Here is a 15,865-nt window from a genome sequence, read left to right on the forward strand (position 1 = left end):
ATAAAAGGCTTTCCTTTAATAAATGAGTCCACAAGGAAATTATCACCAACTCTGCAGCTCTACTGATCTTTTAAGCTTCTTTCAGCTCATTGTCTCGGCTTTATGGCGTGTGTTCAGCCTCCTCAAAGTTTCCAGCAGTTATTTTTTTAAACAAACAAGCTCTGATAAAGCAACTGTACATTATCTTCTCAGCAGCACACAGTAGTCAGACAAAAATAATGACTAGCTGTGACTCCCAGGTGTACAAACACAGCTGTAAAGGAAGGCTGAATATGTAAATGGATATGAGCCTTAAAAAAAATAACAAGACAGATATGTTAGATATGATTGTTTCAGAGTTAGTAGGAAGCTCCAAAGAACACAAACAACAAACGATGGAAAGATTTAGTGGACTGAAACCTGTTCTCTGCCTGGACACATCGAGCTGCTTGAAGTCAGACTTCAAATTAAAGTGGAGAATATCTTGATCCGACCCTGTATAGTAGCCCCGGTCTCTGGCACCAACTTCCAGGTTTTCTTTTAAGTGAGACCTCCACAAAGAGAGAGGTGAGAGCTTCTCTGTTATTGAACTTGTCTTTGAAAATGATTTCTTTAAAAAGTGTAGGGAGGTCAGTGTTATGACACTCTCAAACACAACATAGATGCAGAAGGAATACAGAGTGACTCACTTGTTTAATTATCTATTCACTGGTAGAGACACACATGCACCTCTGTCCCTGTTTCTTTGTCCTCTGTGTCTGATGAGGGCTTCAAAGCCAGCAGGGGCACAGTGGTTGGGCTGCTGCCTCTGTTGGGCCCTTTGGTGCTTCCCTCTACAAAGAGACACTCCAGATGCACACGAGGCTGCAACAACCTGCTGCCCTCCCACCCCGCCAAGCCCATCTGCACCCTGCTCACTGGTGTCTTATCAGTGAGGGAGCTTGTGTTAAATAGAGCATTTGATTAGTTACAGCTGGCTGCTAAGTCATTGAGGCTGGAGATACTTCAGACAGAACAGTTTTTAAACCAGTGCGTGGGTTTTTAACTAAGATCTGCTTTATTGAGCCTAAAATAAAACTACATACCATCGCGCCTTCTCTCTCTGCCAGCCCTTCACTGTCCTCAGGGAATACTGAGTTGATAGTCGCTTTGTATATGTAGTGTTAAAGGGACAGTTCCTCTTACCTGTAGATGCTCACTCGTTTCTGCATTTAGTTTGGTAGAAAGAAAATGTTACTACATGAAAGTGCTCACAACAAAAAATCTGGAAAGAGACATTGCTGATATTTTGAGTGCCATCTAGTTCCACTATATTCAAGAGAAGGCAGACATCTCTGCAGCCGAAATCTCCAAAACTCAACAGCACACAACAAAATGGATGGATAAACAGCACTACAGGAGGAGGAACAATATTATTTTTTTATTTTTGTGTCTCATAATATTTTTTCTGTCTAAATAATCCATTGTAGCCGTCAGAATAAATAGTGTTGCATGATGCTCGGTTCCAAACGAGACATTTTGTTGCGTTTCATGTTAAGCTGTTTCTATATTGCTTTTGTTACTTCTGTATATGCACGGTTGTATTAATTAGCTATGATGAAAAGACAGAAAAATCAAAGCTGTTAAAGTACATCTACATCCGACAGTCTTGTATCCATCCGTCTTCTTTTCTCTCCACCTTCTTGTCGGTCTCTCAGTAATTCTGAAAAAGGCTGTTGAAGATGTCTGTGCAGAAGAAAAAATGATAGAGCTGGTCTCATTATCAACTGCAGACCTGCCTTTTTAGCTGCTTTTAAGCAGCTTGGACGGCAGACGATTTGTAAGAAGTGAAAACTGAAATATCCTGTACTTATAGTGCTGTGTGACACTACCTGCCCCCTACCCTCATTTATCTGCTCACATTTCCACTGTTAGGAAATCTTTGAGCGGGTACAGTGACCCCGCCTGCTCTCTTCTTGTGAGGGCAAAACGTGGCAGAAGTCACACCGTTGTGTTTTTGATAAACCAGTGTCAGAATTGCGAAAAAGCACCTTTAAAGGCCACTTATTGTTGCAGCTAAAAGGGTACTTCAGCAGGAAATGGATTTCTGAGCGCTGCTGAATGCAGACTCCGAGAGGCGACTCTGAAAAGGAAGGCAAATGAACGGCGGCGAGTTGGTGTATAATTAAGTTGAAGATAGACTTATGGTGTGTTCGTGAATGCTTGACGGCATGCACGCAACCGTAAAAATCCCTGATTATTACTGTGGCCGCCATCAGTCAGTGCTCTTGTAGCCTTTGAAATCCTTTTACAGTGCGACCATTGTGTTGATGCTCTTAATGACAAAAACAAATCAGGTGATCTTAATTGTAGCAGGGCCAGTGTCAACAGTGGGTAGCTGAATATATTTTGTTTTATACATTCTGATTAAACTTGCATTTACAAGATGAAATGTAGCTTTAATAATCTGCTATGCTAAAAAGCCTGAAAGTAGAAGAGTGGAGGCTGTTAGAGCAGCAGATTAATGCCCACAGTTTTAAAATGACATGTTCAAAATCCACAGTGTCATGTTGGGCTATCCACATACTAAACTATCTGTCCATACAAGCATGTTACCTCAAAAAAGTTAAAGAAATAATCCACATACTTTTATACAAAATATAGTCCCTGTGGGGATCTAACCCTTACCTTCCTCATGAAAGAGTTTATCCAGTCACCCACCGCCAGGCTGCTTTTTTATTTCTTCCATTCGTCAGCACAAGAGAGGTCCTCTTGCCTTTTTCCATTCATAGCAGCAGCAACAACAGCTTGATTGTAATGAACCGAAAAAAAATGGGTACTTGACATTACAGAAGTCTGCTGGAAGTCGAACTTCAACAGAGATTCAAAGACGTCATCACAGTTATTGCACTCGATTGCAAGTGCAGTGCAACAACGCAACCTTCTAATCTGTGCAAGCTGTAGCTGGAAAAACATTAGTGTACACGCACATCCAAACCGAGAAGGGTGGTGCTGTGTTGGAAAGTGAGCAAAACTTGAAACAAAAAGACAGGTCGCGCACTGCAGGGATCTGATATCCACTCATTTAAGGCAGAAAAGTTTCCAGCAACAGCGGTCTTCATCAGACAAGTCTGACTCTGATGAAGAGCAGTGCTGCTCAAACGACTTCGGTGCATTAAATGAGGGATAGTGCCGCCCTGCAGTATGTGAGTGTCTTTTTATTTCAACATAGCTCGACCCAGGAAACGTCTCCTCACAGATTCATCAGGCAACCTCTCATGTACAGTTGAATCATCTTGCCTCCGCCTACCAGAAGTGAACCTGCTGTCTGTGAATGTGATCTCTAGTTGTGGTACCTGGTGGTGTGTTTGTGCAAGTATTGACTTCCCTATATATGGATGGCTGATGGAGCCGCGAGGGTCGGGGGAGGTTGTGTTTATGATGGCAATAAAGAAATTTACAGTCTCTCATAACATGCAAGTGAAGCATCTCTAATGTGGCGTAAACCCTCTAAATACCTGCAGGATTGAGGGGCAGCATGCTTTATGAACATGTCGGAGACAGTAAATGATGTATGGCAGTGATTCTGTTTGTATCTGGGAATGTGTGCGTCTTAGTATCTGTATGTGGTGCTGTTTAGGACGTGAAGCGAGATGTTTATAGTGTAATAATGTCCCATCTGTGTGTTCTTCTCTTCCAGGGTGTCCTCACTGTAAAAGCTCCGTTCCCCACTTCACCACAGCAGCAGAGCTCTTCAAAGAGGACCGCAAGGTGAGTGTTGCTCGTTCACACATTCAGCAGCACACACATTTACTCCGAGCAGGAGTGGTGTGACGAGGATCCCTCAAGCTCAAGATGACTCCTAAAGTAACAATACTGGTTATATGCAGTTAGTGCAGTTAGGAGAGAGGCTCAATATTGATTTCATCTCTGTGTCTGGTATAATGTAGGGGCTGGGATGTGTTTAGCCTAGCTTAGCGCGGAAAGACTGGAAGAAGGGAGAGATGTTCGTCCGTCAATCAAAACAAAACAAAAGGCATGAGTAGCGTGGGGTCACGGGCGTCTGCTGCTGTTGGAATGTGAAATGAAAGCCCACTGCCCCCACCAGGTAACGACTGTTACCTTGAATATCATTACGGGGTTTTTAACATTGATTGACAGTTTAGGATGATGCAAATACATAACTCAACAAAAAGTGTTTTCATACAGAAATGTTAGATATCATATCTTTACAGAGTAAACTTTTGCACACCTGTGCATCGCCTGGTGCGTACTGTAGGAAAAGACCAAGGGCAGACAAAATCTTAACCTTGTTATCAAAATTCATTCTTGATTGCAAGTTAGTTGAACAGTGCGCAGAAGTGTTTGTCTGGACATATTATATCTTTAAAAAAAATGAAAAATATCATCTTTTCCAGCCATTCTGAGCTGTCTTATTCAGATGTTGTCTTTTTTGGCTTGCAGGAGTTTATTTTGAGTGTATTTTGTCTTGAGCAACACACGCACTTATCAGCAACACACTTATCCAAAAGTACACAAAACAAAAGTAAGACGAAGACAAACAGAAATTTATTCCAACATGGGAGAAGCAAAACATCTCAAATGAAGTAACATGAAACAGGCTGTAAATAGCCCTCGACACAAACAAGGTGCATAACATTGAAGCAGAACACAGGGTAGAAACACTAAACTGTAATATAACTTATTTCCATGGTGGCAGGCCCCAGATCATCTCTGCTGCGTCAGACTTACGTAAAAGTCTGTCATGTGGAGTAATCATAAATAGATCCAAAAGTATGAAGGTTTTCCTCAGTTACAGACAGACGGATGTTACGTGGTGCATGATGGGTACAGCACAGCGAGTTTATGGACCAGTTGATGTGTCTGAATTGCATAATTACGACTCAGCCTCGTCATGAAGTTAATGAGTCAGTTCAGCCCAACGCACCAGGCTCATGAAAATCACAAACTAGGCGGTGCTGATCAAACACAAATCAAGACTCTGTCACTGCGTCGCCTTTTTCTCACCTCAAATCTTTTAAAAAAATATTCTAAGGAACTGTTCAGCTGTAATATGAGAAGCATTTGTCACCAGGCCGGTATGTTATAAACAGAGGAGCCAAAAAGAAGCACCGCCCAACTCGCAGCACCTCACGCACCAGCCGGAGCCTTTAGCGTCCAGACTTTTTGTCTGAGATTCTATGTGATCCCAGTTGTGCTCAGTAGCTGTTGGTTGTTAAATATCTCCAACTGTAAGCTGTTTTTAAACTTTTCATTTCTATATGTTAAGTCCACATGAGGCGTTGTGTGAAGAAAACAGTTGTGGAGTCTTTGCTTACAAAATTAGGCGTCAATTTTCTCGGTTTAACAGTCAGTGTTACAGTGTGCCCAGCTGAGCTAAACACAGCATGGTACTGCTGCACATCTGCACTGGGCTCATAAAGGGGGATTTGATATCCATCATCTCACATTACTCCAGGTAAGACAATAAACAAGCAACGTGTCAAAATATCAGAGCATCTTGAAACCTGAGTTCACGGAGCTTGTTTATTCTGTCATTGTGTTTTTATTATCTACAATATGAGCTGCGCACTGTGAATCTGATAGAAATGGTCAAATGTTGTGACACTTTTTAATTATTTCTTCTATTTATGGTGCTCAGCACACAAGCCCTGGACTTTGCTGTGTCAGATAAGAGGTTTTTTTTTTTTTAAATAAGCAGCTGTTCGAAATTATCATGGAGGCCTGCAGAGTGGTTGTGGTCAAATGTGGCACATCAAAATGTCTGATAAGACCGTCAAACACTGGTATCCTGAAAACTCCCAACTCGAAATGTACAACTCCGTCCACCTCGTTCCTGATATTTGTCTCAGCATGTCAGTTAGGAATTTGACCACTTTGCTGAAGCCCACACAGTCTCATCAAATCTTCGGCCCACGAGGAGATTTGGGGTTATTGGAGGTTCACGCAATCACAACAGGACACGTTCCTCCTCGTCCTCCATCATCTCTACTCCCTCTCATTCCTTTTCCCTCAGGACCCGTGTCCCGACATACTCCCACTCCTGCTCCTCCTGTTAATACCCTCTGACTGCAGGGCTCAGTATTTCCAAACCTCTGTAATTGTGTGACTCACTCTCTTACACACACACACGCAAACTGAACAAACTTGGGCGCGTGTCTGGCAGTACTCAGCTGCGATTTATCAGGTCTAAGTAACGCTGACCTTGAAAAAACATGATATTGTTGATTTTTGATTTGAAAGTCTCATCGAGCCGCTTAAAGTGCACGTTGTTCCAATTGTGCTGAGGCAATGTTGCTCTCTCATAAGTTTGGAATTTTTTTTAAATCACTGTCAGATGGTATGAAACTGTGACGTGTCCTCAACATCCTTTTCATCAATTTTCTGAGGCAATCCTTTGTAACATTTCTCGATGACATAAAACCTCTACAGATGAACTTTAAAATGTTTTTGTGCATTTCTGTGAGTATTTCCCTTCAGCTGCCACTTCAACAACTCAAACACGCCTTTGTTGATTCCTTCATCCTGCAAGTAAACACTGAAACACACCAGTGGCAGTAACACAATTTGTAATAAAAGATCATTTTTAATCTTGTAAAAAAAAAAATAATAATAGTAGTTTTACCATAGACTTAAAAAATGTTTGACTCAGACCGAGACAATCTAAAGCTTTAATAGAGCAGTTGGTCTCGTAATGGCCGCCAAGAAACACAAACTGTTGAGGCCTTTGACTCCCTAATGGAAAAAATTATTGACTTAGTATTTTAAAAGAAAATTCAGCACTTAAAGAGCAGTCAGAAATGTTTTTTTGAGATCCAGATTCTAGCGACCACAACAGCTTAAGGCACTTTGGCACAGCTTCACCATTCACCTGTGATGTTTGGATCAGTATCCCTGTGATGAAACCCCCACACGCTGCCACAGCAGGGGACCCTCATATCTGAGCAGGTTATATAAATGCAGAGCTGTAAGATCTCTTCCCTCTGTTGTCCCTCCAGTGGCCGGTGGAGGTGTGCAGTTGTATTTGAACAAGAGTAAATCAGAGAACTGGGCATGTGTTTACTTGGCAATCCTCTCTATTTATAAAGCCGAGCCCCAGTGTATTGTACCCGGCTGGTGTTGATCACAGTCTATTAGCTGCCCTCGCCTCATTTACCAAAGACAAACACAAGCTTAGCTCCAGCTTTGAAGACGCAAACAATTAAAACTCCACATTCTGTGCTGTATGACAGCGGGAGCCGTGTACAGGGTTTGTCCTGAGCTGTTTGTCTTTTTCCCAAATACTAATCAATAGCAGCATTAAAGGGGCACATTGGCCGGAAGTGCCTGTTTGCAAAAGCTTTTGTTGCCACTGTAATGAGAACAGTGTTTCATCTGAGAAAAGCATTTTTATTTGAAGGATTTGGCCAATATGACCAGGCATGGTGCTGCTTCAGTAACTGTAAAGTTAAAGTTCTCAACAGACATACAGACCTGCACCATAATGCTACAGATATCATGATCAAGTCTGATCCTGACCTAAATGAAAGTTACTTAATGTTGAGCATATACTGAATGATATGGAGTTTCTACCTGTTATCCTGTTATGTATTTTATACATGATACAACTAGCACTGACACAAATGCCTCGTAACTTTTACCGTTGCCATGGTTATCAACATCAAAGTCGATACTCAAACACCACAAAAGAGGCGAAAGACTGACGAGGAGTGAGAAGTGGAGCTCGTCCGTGGCGTTTAATTAGTTTCAAAACACTCACAAAACCAGCAATCAGCAGTTGGAAAAATGGTGGTGAGGTACCATTTGGGCCTTGCTTTTACAAATGCAGTAACCCAATCGTGACGAGCGTTAACTCGACCTTCTCTACGTACGTACAGCAGCTCAACACTTGCTCGTCAAGTTTACTTTTGAGACTTTGGCAGCGGGGATGGTTTACACAGTGTGTGATGTCTTCACCTTGTGTCCTCATCTCTTGTTAGACTCATCACACTCAGCCTATAATGCAACCATCTGGGACAAAACAAGGAATGTTTAATGCAACTTCATTACAGTGGAGATTAACAAAAACACAATCATTTTTCTTTTTAATTGATATTCTGCTGGTTTACAGTTAAGAATGATATAACTTGGGTTTATCAACACTTGGGTCTCAACTTTTTCTATTTTTATAAGTCATCATAATTCATGGCGTCACGTGGACAGCTCTTCTCACCTTGTTTATTCCAAGTCAGGCACCAAATCCCTGAGGAACTGAAACTGTCGTTAATCTCGCTCCCATCAATGCAACAATGTGATTGGCTAATTTCTTTCCCGATTCAGCTGCAACAATTGTGTATATATATGTGTGTGTATATGTATATATATATATATATATATATATATATATATATATATATATATACAGTATATAATAAAGTAAAAAGGAGAGTCTGTGATAGTATTTGTGAGACAGAACTAGAGCAGTTTGATTACTGCTCTGCTGCTCTTCAGTGTGATGCTGGTGAATTGAAACCAAGCAAACGGGTAATGTGCTGCTCCTCAGAACATTTCTGAGAAAATGATTGGATCAATGACATGATGTGGGGTCCTCTGTCATTTGAAAATGGATCAATAACGGAATTGGCTGCAGACCTTTGAAGAAACAATGACTCTATGGCTTCATTTTCTCCTGTCAATTCACAGCAACTGTGATTGATTACACACAGGGATGAGCAGTCGGATGGAGTCGGTGGTTACATTACATCCCTTGTCATAGCGACTGCTGCTTAAAGTACCTCTGTGTATCTCAGAGCATCCTAACTCAGAACTGGTCGAATATAAAAAACTCACTGAACTGAACTGCCCGGAAACCAAAAAGAACAGAATAGGACGTCTTCAAACAGTGTCGTCAGCTAAATTTCTGTTGACTATTTTGCTTTTAAAGGGTGAAACACCTCAGTCCTGCTGAATACACACAGCCTGCAGCCAATCCGTGAAATCCTCTTGTTGTTGGAGTACATAGAGGCCTAGTTTAAGACACCTGATTAACAGACCATAGAAGAAGAATGTTCCTTTATAGGCTATCTTCCCCACTGATGTGCAAGAGTCTTTCTTCCTTAACCTCCCTTTGTGTTCACAGATGTCTGTGTTGCTGATGCAGACCAAGTCAGCAGTGTACTTGTGCTACAGTATGTTGGTGCTCATGCAGATTCTCAGCAGTTGAGTTTGTGTGTTAGCATGAAAAGAAAAACAAGAGGCACTTGTATTTTGTAATTAGGACAAGAAGTTTGGAGCGTGGCTTCACAGTTGGACGCGCGGAGAAAGTATATGGAAATATGTTTTCCTTCCGCAGCAGATCAGTCCTTTCCACATCCAGCTCGGGCAGACAGATGGACGGGGAGCGATTATTTGATAGTGACAAGTTCAATGTGCAGCGCTCAGCACGCTGAGAGAGGGTGACATTTCAGCTGTCCAAAAGGACAAGCTGAGTGAGTCATGTATCAGTGAGGCGGCATTTACGCCTCATTGCTGTGGCTTGTCACTAATCGATGCAACAGCCTCGCAACATAAATCTCCCCTGTTGTTTTTATGTAGGAGTGATTGTTGTGGGATTTTTTCCCACAACACCCGCTCCCAACGGTTTCACTGAAGAGAAATGCATCTGTCATTTTTTTGACCTGGAAAGAGACACTAGTGGTCTAAATCTGGACAAGGAGGAATGTGTTGAGCTGGCTTATTGCCCGACACACACATTTTACATGGCCATTTTACACTTGATAAATATTGAGTTCTCTATTACATCCTCTTGTAATGTCCTGTGTGCAGTTTTTGTAGTGTTGATCTACAATTATAATAAAGTTTATTTGTTCCAAAAATATAGTGCAATGGTTAGAGACACTGAAACAATAACTGATCGCACCCAAACAATAAAAGTGCCTCTTGTGAATCCAAATCATTGTTACAGAGCAGTTAAACAGCGACATATAATGAGCCAAATCCTCCATAAACCTGCTTTCAGAATGTTTTAGGAGGCGTTGGATGTTACAGATCCTGCCAGTTTTAATATCCACAGGCAGGGCGAATTAGTGCCCATATTAAACTTCATCATGGTTAGCATTGTGTTTATTATCAACGGAAATGACCACCAACTTTTCTTAACACACACGGAAATACACAGTATTTTACAGTACACTTTTCTATGTTTTAACCTGTAAAACATGCAGCAAAGTATGCTAATATGCTAATGTTACATTTTATTAGAAAGTGAATATAATGAGTCTGAGATTTAATGACGTGAGATGTTTACATCTTTGATATTTCTAACATTCAGTTACTGTATTAATAACTTGTTGATTTCACAAAGTTCCACTTTGATGTTCTGCTGTTAAACCCCCACTCATCTCATCTGATGTGGCAGCATGTCACGTTTTTTGTTGATGTATTAAACTGAAGGGGTCGACCGATATGGCTTTTTCAGGGCCAATAACGATTATTAGAAATCAAGGAGACTGAAGCCGAAACCGATATTCATTTGTGGTAAAAATATAAATCTTTGTGTCAAAATTCCAAACAACCAGTGATGAAATAAAGAACAATTCACTGAAGTACTGTTCCTAAGTACAGTTTTGAGGTACTTCATGCTTGTTTTTATTTTCTGCCACTTTAATCTTCCTCTCCACATTTATTTGATACATTTAGTTACTTGTTACTTTGCAGACTGAGATTATTCAGTGTTTACAGTCAGTTTATTGTTACCAGTCAGGTAGTGTTGTGGGCGGGACATTGTGTGGGAGGATGCTGCATCAGAACCAAAGTAGCACATTTTTATCTTATCAGCAATGTGACAGAAAATTCCCCGATACCAGTAATCAGAAAATGCTGAATGTCAGCCCAATAATCTGTCTATCAGAATGATACTTTATGTAACATCACACTGAATGTGATTGCTGTGTTTTTCCTCAGATCGTGTACGCTGCTGTGGACTGCACAAAAGGTCAGAACCACGACCTTTGTAAGCAGGAAGGGGTGGAGGGCTACCCGACATTTAACTACTACAACTATGGCAAGTTTGTGGAAAAATACACCGGAGATCGTGGGGTAAGTGCTACTTCACGCTACACGCAGAAGCTCCCTGTTTATGCCAGGGATTCCCCAAAGGCCAATTAAAATACCAATTTGCTCTTAAAAAATATTTCTAGTATCATGTAGTTAAAACAAGCAAGTCAGCAGACCTTATCCTGTAGTGTGTGTGTGGTTTCAGAATAAAAATGTTTCCTCCTCCTGACTGAGCCTCTTAATTATATCACACATTTGACTGTAAATCTGGACAGTCTCTAAATGTGTGAAGTCAGTCTTTCCACAGTTGGTAAGGACTTTAAAAGCCTCACACTGTTTACGACTCTGCAGATGAATGTAGACAGAAGTTAGACAGGAAATGTGCTCTTCATCTTTCCTGCAGCGCTCCCTGAGATGTATGATGTTGCAGGATCGTACAGGATCCTGTATGAAGGATGTTGCATCTGTATTGCAGATATGTGCCCCTAGAATAAGCTGTTGAAGACGCTGCTGCTACAGTTAGTGCAGAAGTGACACAGTGGGTGAACGTGAAGGAGTCAAATAAAAAGAGTTCCATCATCGTGGTTGACATGCATGTTAGCTTTCTGGCTGACATGAGCCACTTGGCGGTGAAAGCACATGATAGCAGGCTAGATCGTTATTGAAATGTATCAATAAATGAGGTGTTTACTGAATTACTGTGTTAAAAGAAAACAAAGAAATTAAAGAAACATTGTTGTTTGTGGGTGGGGGTTACTATGTGTGTCTGTATTTGAGATAAGTGTCCTCTCAGAGTTGCAGTAAGGCAGGAAGTGCTTACTAGCTCACCACTGTTCCCCACAGTCACTCTGATCGCAACCTCCGATTGTCTCACCTAGCCGAGATAACTCTGGCGTGTCTGCAGCGAAGGGAGTAGGCAGATCAACTCTGGCATCCCTGCCAGGCAAGCAGTGTCTTTAAAAGTGTCTTTGTCTCGACACCACATGTCTGTATCTTAGCTGTGTTAGCCGGCTAGCTATACCGACGAATCTAAGCTTCCGGACGTACTTTTTCTCCTATGGACAGGTCACTACAAGCGGATAAAAGTATTGTACCGAATAACTGAATTATTTATGGCAAAGGGCCGGGGTCATGCACACAGCGCAGCCTACCTAAAGTGGAGTATTAGACTTTTGGCAGCAGAGAATAATGGAGGCACATCTTGATATTTTGGATAAGGCTAAGAAGATTGACCTTGAACTTGGCAACAGTGTTTGTATTCTGTGTTTACTGCTCTTATCTCCACGCTGTCAGGCTAGCTTGAGATAATGTATGATGACGGGACTCTGATCATTATTAGATTAGAAGAAGGCGTTTCAAGTCTGACAAATTGCTTCAAGTAGTGAAATGATCGCCGAAACTTTGCTTTACCCCGCTCTGACTGTCCCTCTCTCCACAGGAGGCGGGCTTCACAGGCTTCATGCGCAGCCTGAGAGGACGTGATCAGGAAAAGGTCGGCAAGAGGAAGGAGGAGCTCTGAGGGCGGCGTGCAGGGAGGGGGCGATGCACTGCAGTTTGTCATTGCACTGTGACCCTTGACCCTGGCAAGGGCCCAATCAGCACTGATGTGGGAGACTTGATGACCTCAGCGAAAGGCTATTTTTTTACACCATGGTGATCACGTTTGTAATAATACCGACGGAGAACCTACACAGTTAGACCGACCACTTGAGACGTCTTTTTCATGGATGTTCTGATGGGCAGAAAAAACAAAAAAGTGATTCTTCTTTCTCTTCTTTTTTTATTAATTTTTTCTTTCTTTTTCTTTGCCCAAACACTGTGACTGCATATGTGAGAAGCGACACCCTATACTGTATCTATGCAATACTGACCCCTGCTTGTCCCTGTGGGGGTCTGTGTGACTGATTGACACCCGTGGTGGTGGGCATCGTTGGTTCAAAGTGGAGGCTGCACTGTCAATCACTCCACAGGGTCCTAATCCAGTCCCATCAACCCGTCTCTGTTGGATCCAATGTTTTTGTACAGAACCTTCATGTCTCAAGTCCAGAACCATCCAGAATATTATGTTGTTATCCTCACAGATCCCTTGGATGATTTAGAAAGTAGAATATGAAGTGCTACTGTAATAATCCTGGACTAAGGCTTAATATTCTGTATGGTTCGGGGCTCTCATGATCAGTTTTGCTTTTAGAAAGGACTAACTAATTTTTGTTTGCTTCAAATTGTGGCCTTACTGATATGACCATAGAAAATAAAAATAAGTGGAAGAGAATCAGCAGCCTGGTGCCCTTGCACTTCCCTCAAGTCGTGGACCAGAGCAAGTCAAAGAAGAAAAACAAGAAGATGAAATGCCAAATATTCTTGTGCATTGACCTTGATCATTTTCATGCTTTGTACATTTCCAAATATTAACCACGTTCACAGCTGTAGTGATGTTTTGTGTCTCGTACCTCCTCTGTTGTCCATTCAGAATGAGATTTCATCAATGTTTTAATAAGGTGGGGCTCATCTCCATAAGCATGGGAGATGCTCGAGTACGGTGGCTGAATATTGCATGTTGATGATCAAATGTCCACAACTCTTATCCTCCCTCCGTGCACTGAGGATGGATTCCACTCAACATCCCACAGTCCCCTCTGCACTCACACACCGTTCAGGGAGGAATAATTCAGGCCTCTGGTGTACACTTTGGGCATTCAGGGTTTTTATTTAAGGGTACCCAGGGTGTTTCACACCTGTGTGTTTCTGCCACTTTCTGCTGAACTGAACGACACCAACGAGCCAAAATGACAGCCCTCTCTCATGCCCTCCGTCAAATTCCCAGGAATGACTTCATAAATATCCATGGAGTAATTAAGTATTGAGTGAGTGAAGGCTGCGGCCCCCCTTCCACTTCTGGCAGCATAACATCATCGGTTCAAAGCTATCATCATTACCTTTGTGGCAATTTTTTTTCTTTTTTCTTTTTTTTTCTAATGCCGTGTGTTTTCATCTCCCACGCTTCGGCCACTATAAATATTTAAAGGCTTATCTGTAGCTGAACTCGTGTTTTATTATTCAAGACTTTGGTTTCTTTCATTATGAATAAGGTTCTCAGGGATAGCGAAACACAATTAAAGGGAACTAGTTTGTTTGTAATTTTGCATTCCAGCTGAATAATTTGAAATCCTTAGGTCACCAAATCAAATATTGTTTACATTTGTATCCCGAGAAATTTAAAAAAAAACGTTGAATTGTCCTTTTCTGTGCTATATCATGACAACATGTGTTGAATAAGACATATTGTCAGAAGATGTTACTGAAGCATTTTTCGTCAAACATCATTGTGATTCTTGATGGCATCATTCCGACTGAAACTGTCTCCGATGTTCTGGCTGGCACCAAACACTTGTTGTGTTCAGTGTTGAAAGTGATCATTAACATTTCATGGTATGCAGGAGCATTTTGAAAGAGTGCATTACACATTAGATGTTAACATATCGCTGTAGTTAGGTGTCCAATCTCCTCTCGATGGGGAAACTGATCTTTGTTCACTGTGTCTGTTTGTTTTTGTTGACGAGCCTCTGCAGTGACATCACACATGTGCTGAATAATAGAAAGTCCACCTCTGTCTTATCCCAAAGGTGTCCATGTTGTGTGGGAATCTGTCACACTTATGCCAAGAAGTCATTGTTGCCTTTGTTGATTTTTCTGTGCCCAGCCATACGTACAGTTTTGCTCCATGCAGGAAGGACCTTGCAAAATAAAAAAAATAAAGTCAAACATTTACAAAAAAAAATGTAACTTTCTTTTATGAAATATACTAATTTCTGCTTTATTTATTGAATCCTTTTTAGACATGTGAGAGGTCTGCAATACTGGAATATTGTGTTTTTGTTACCATAGAATGGAGCCGTTCATCTCTGCAGATGGAGCCGGTCCTCTTCCACAGTGTCTGCCATGTCGCACTGCCGTGTTTCTACAGTAGCCCAGAACAGACAAACCAAACGCTGGCTCTAGAGAGAGACTTTTGGGTATTTAGCAGCCACCATAGGGGTGGGTGAGAATGAAGGATTCAAATATACTATAAGCTGTAAGCTGAGTATGAAGAGATGTGAGACTAAGTTTCGAAGAAAGTTGAATATTTTGAAAAGTTTTATTGTGATTTGAAAGATGAATAATTCTTTGAATGTCGACAAGATGTAGAATATTTCAAAGTTTGAATGGAGATCCTAGCTGAAAGTGTGAATGGGTAGTTAAGGTTTGAAAACTAAACATTTTGGATTCATTTTAAATGGGGAAACCTTTCGCAGAAAATGTTGAATATTTTGGAAAGTTTCAAAATTCTGATAATGACAGCAGGAATGTCCTAATTGACCTGAACGTGTTGATGTTTGAATGGAGAATGCTAACTCAGCATTCACAACCAATAACAACGTCCTCCGTGCTGGTCGGGCTGGGCGCTCCTCTCCGTCTGGGCTGGAGGAGAGGGTGGTGTTGGGGTGGGGGTGGGGGTAGGGCGGTGGTGACTGTACTCACTGGGTCCTCACACAGTGCCTTGGTACCTGGAAGCAGAGAGTGGCTCAGTGGTCTTCCGTGGTGCTGGCTCTTCCTCAGATGATTGGTTGGTTGACGTCCACTCTCAGCTGCTCCAGGGACACTGAAAACAGAGTGGTCCTGCCCTGCGACACAGAAACAGCTCCTGGATCATTGTGGATACACCTGTACAACCTGTTGTGTTGTTGAATTTGTTAACATTATATAAACAAAAGGATACTCTTTCTAGAAGAATCCTGTAATAAATCTCATCCACAGACAGTCTGTGATGTCAGCTGTAGCTTTATGTAGTCTCAGTGAGGGGATGACTTACTGA

At 41.7% G+C, this 15,865-nt stretch overlaps 1 protein-coding gene across 2 annotated transcripts in view; it reads left to right on the forward strand.

Moving 5' to 3' along the window:
* The window catches only part of pdia5 (protein disulfide isomerase family A, member 5), a 61,745-nt gene extending 48,303 nt beyond the window's left edge, over nt 1-13,442 (forward strand). For both annotated transcript variants that reach the window (XM_084362499.1, XM_084362500.1), the window contains 3 exons: nt 3,659-3,729; nt 10,921-11,055; nt 12,452-13,442. In XM_084362499.1, coding sequence (XP_084218625.1) covers nt 3,659-3,729; nt 10,921-11,055; nt 12,452-12,532 — 287 coding nt within the window. In that variant the 3' untranslated portion in view covers nt 12,533-13,442. The remainder of the gene's footprint in view (nt 1-3,658; nt 3,730-10,920; nt 11,056-12,451) is intronic.
* The last annotated feature ends 2,423 nt before the right edge of the window (nt 13,443-15,865 follow it).

The sequence above is a fragment of the Pagrus pagrus genome, assembly GCF_965226575.1.
Source record: "Pagrus pagrus genome assembly, chromosome: 9".
NCBI classification, from domain to species: domain Eukaryota; kingdom Metazoa; phylum Chordata; class Actinopteri; order Spariformes; family Sparidae; genus Pagrus; species Pagrus pagrus.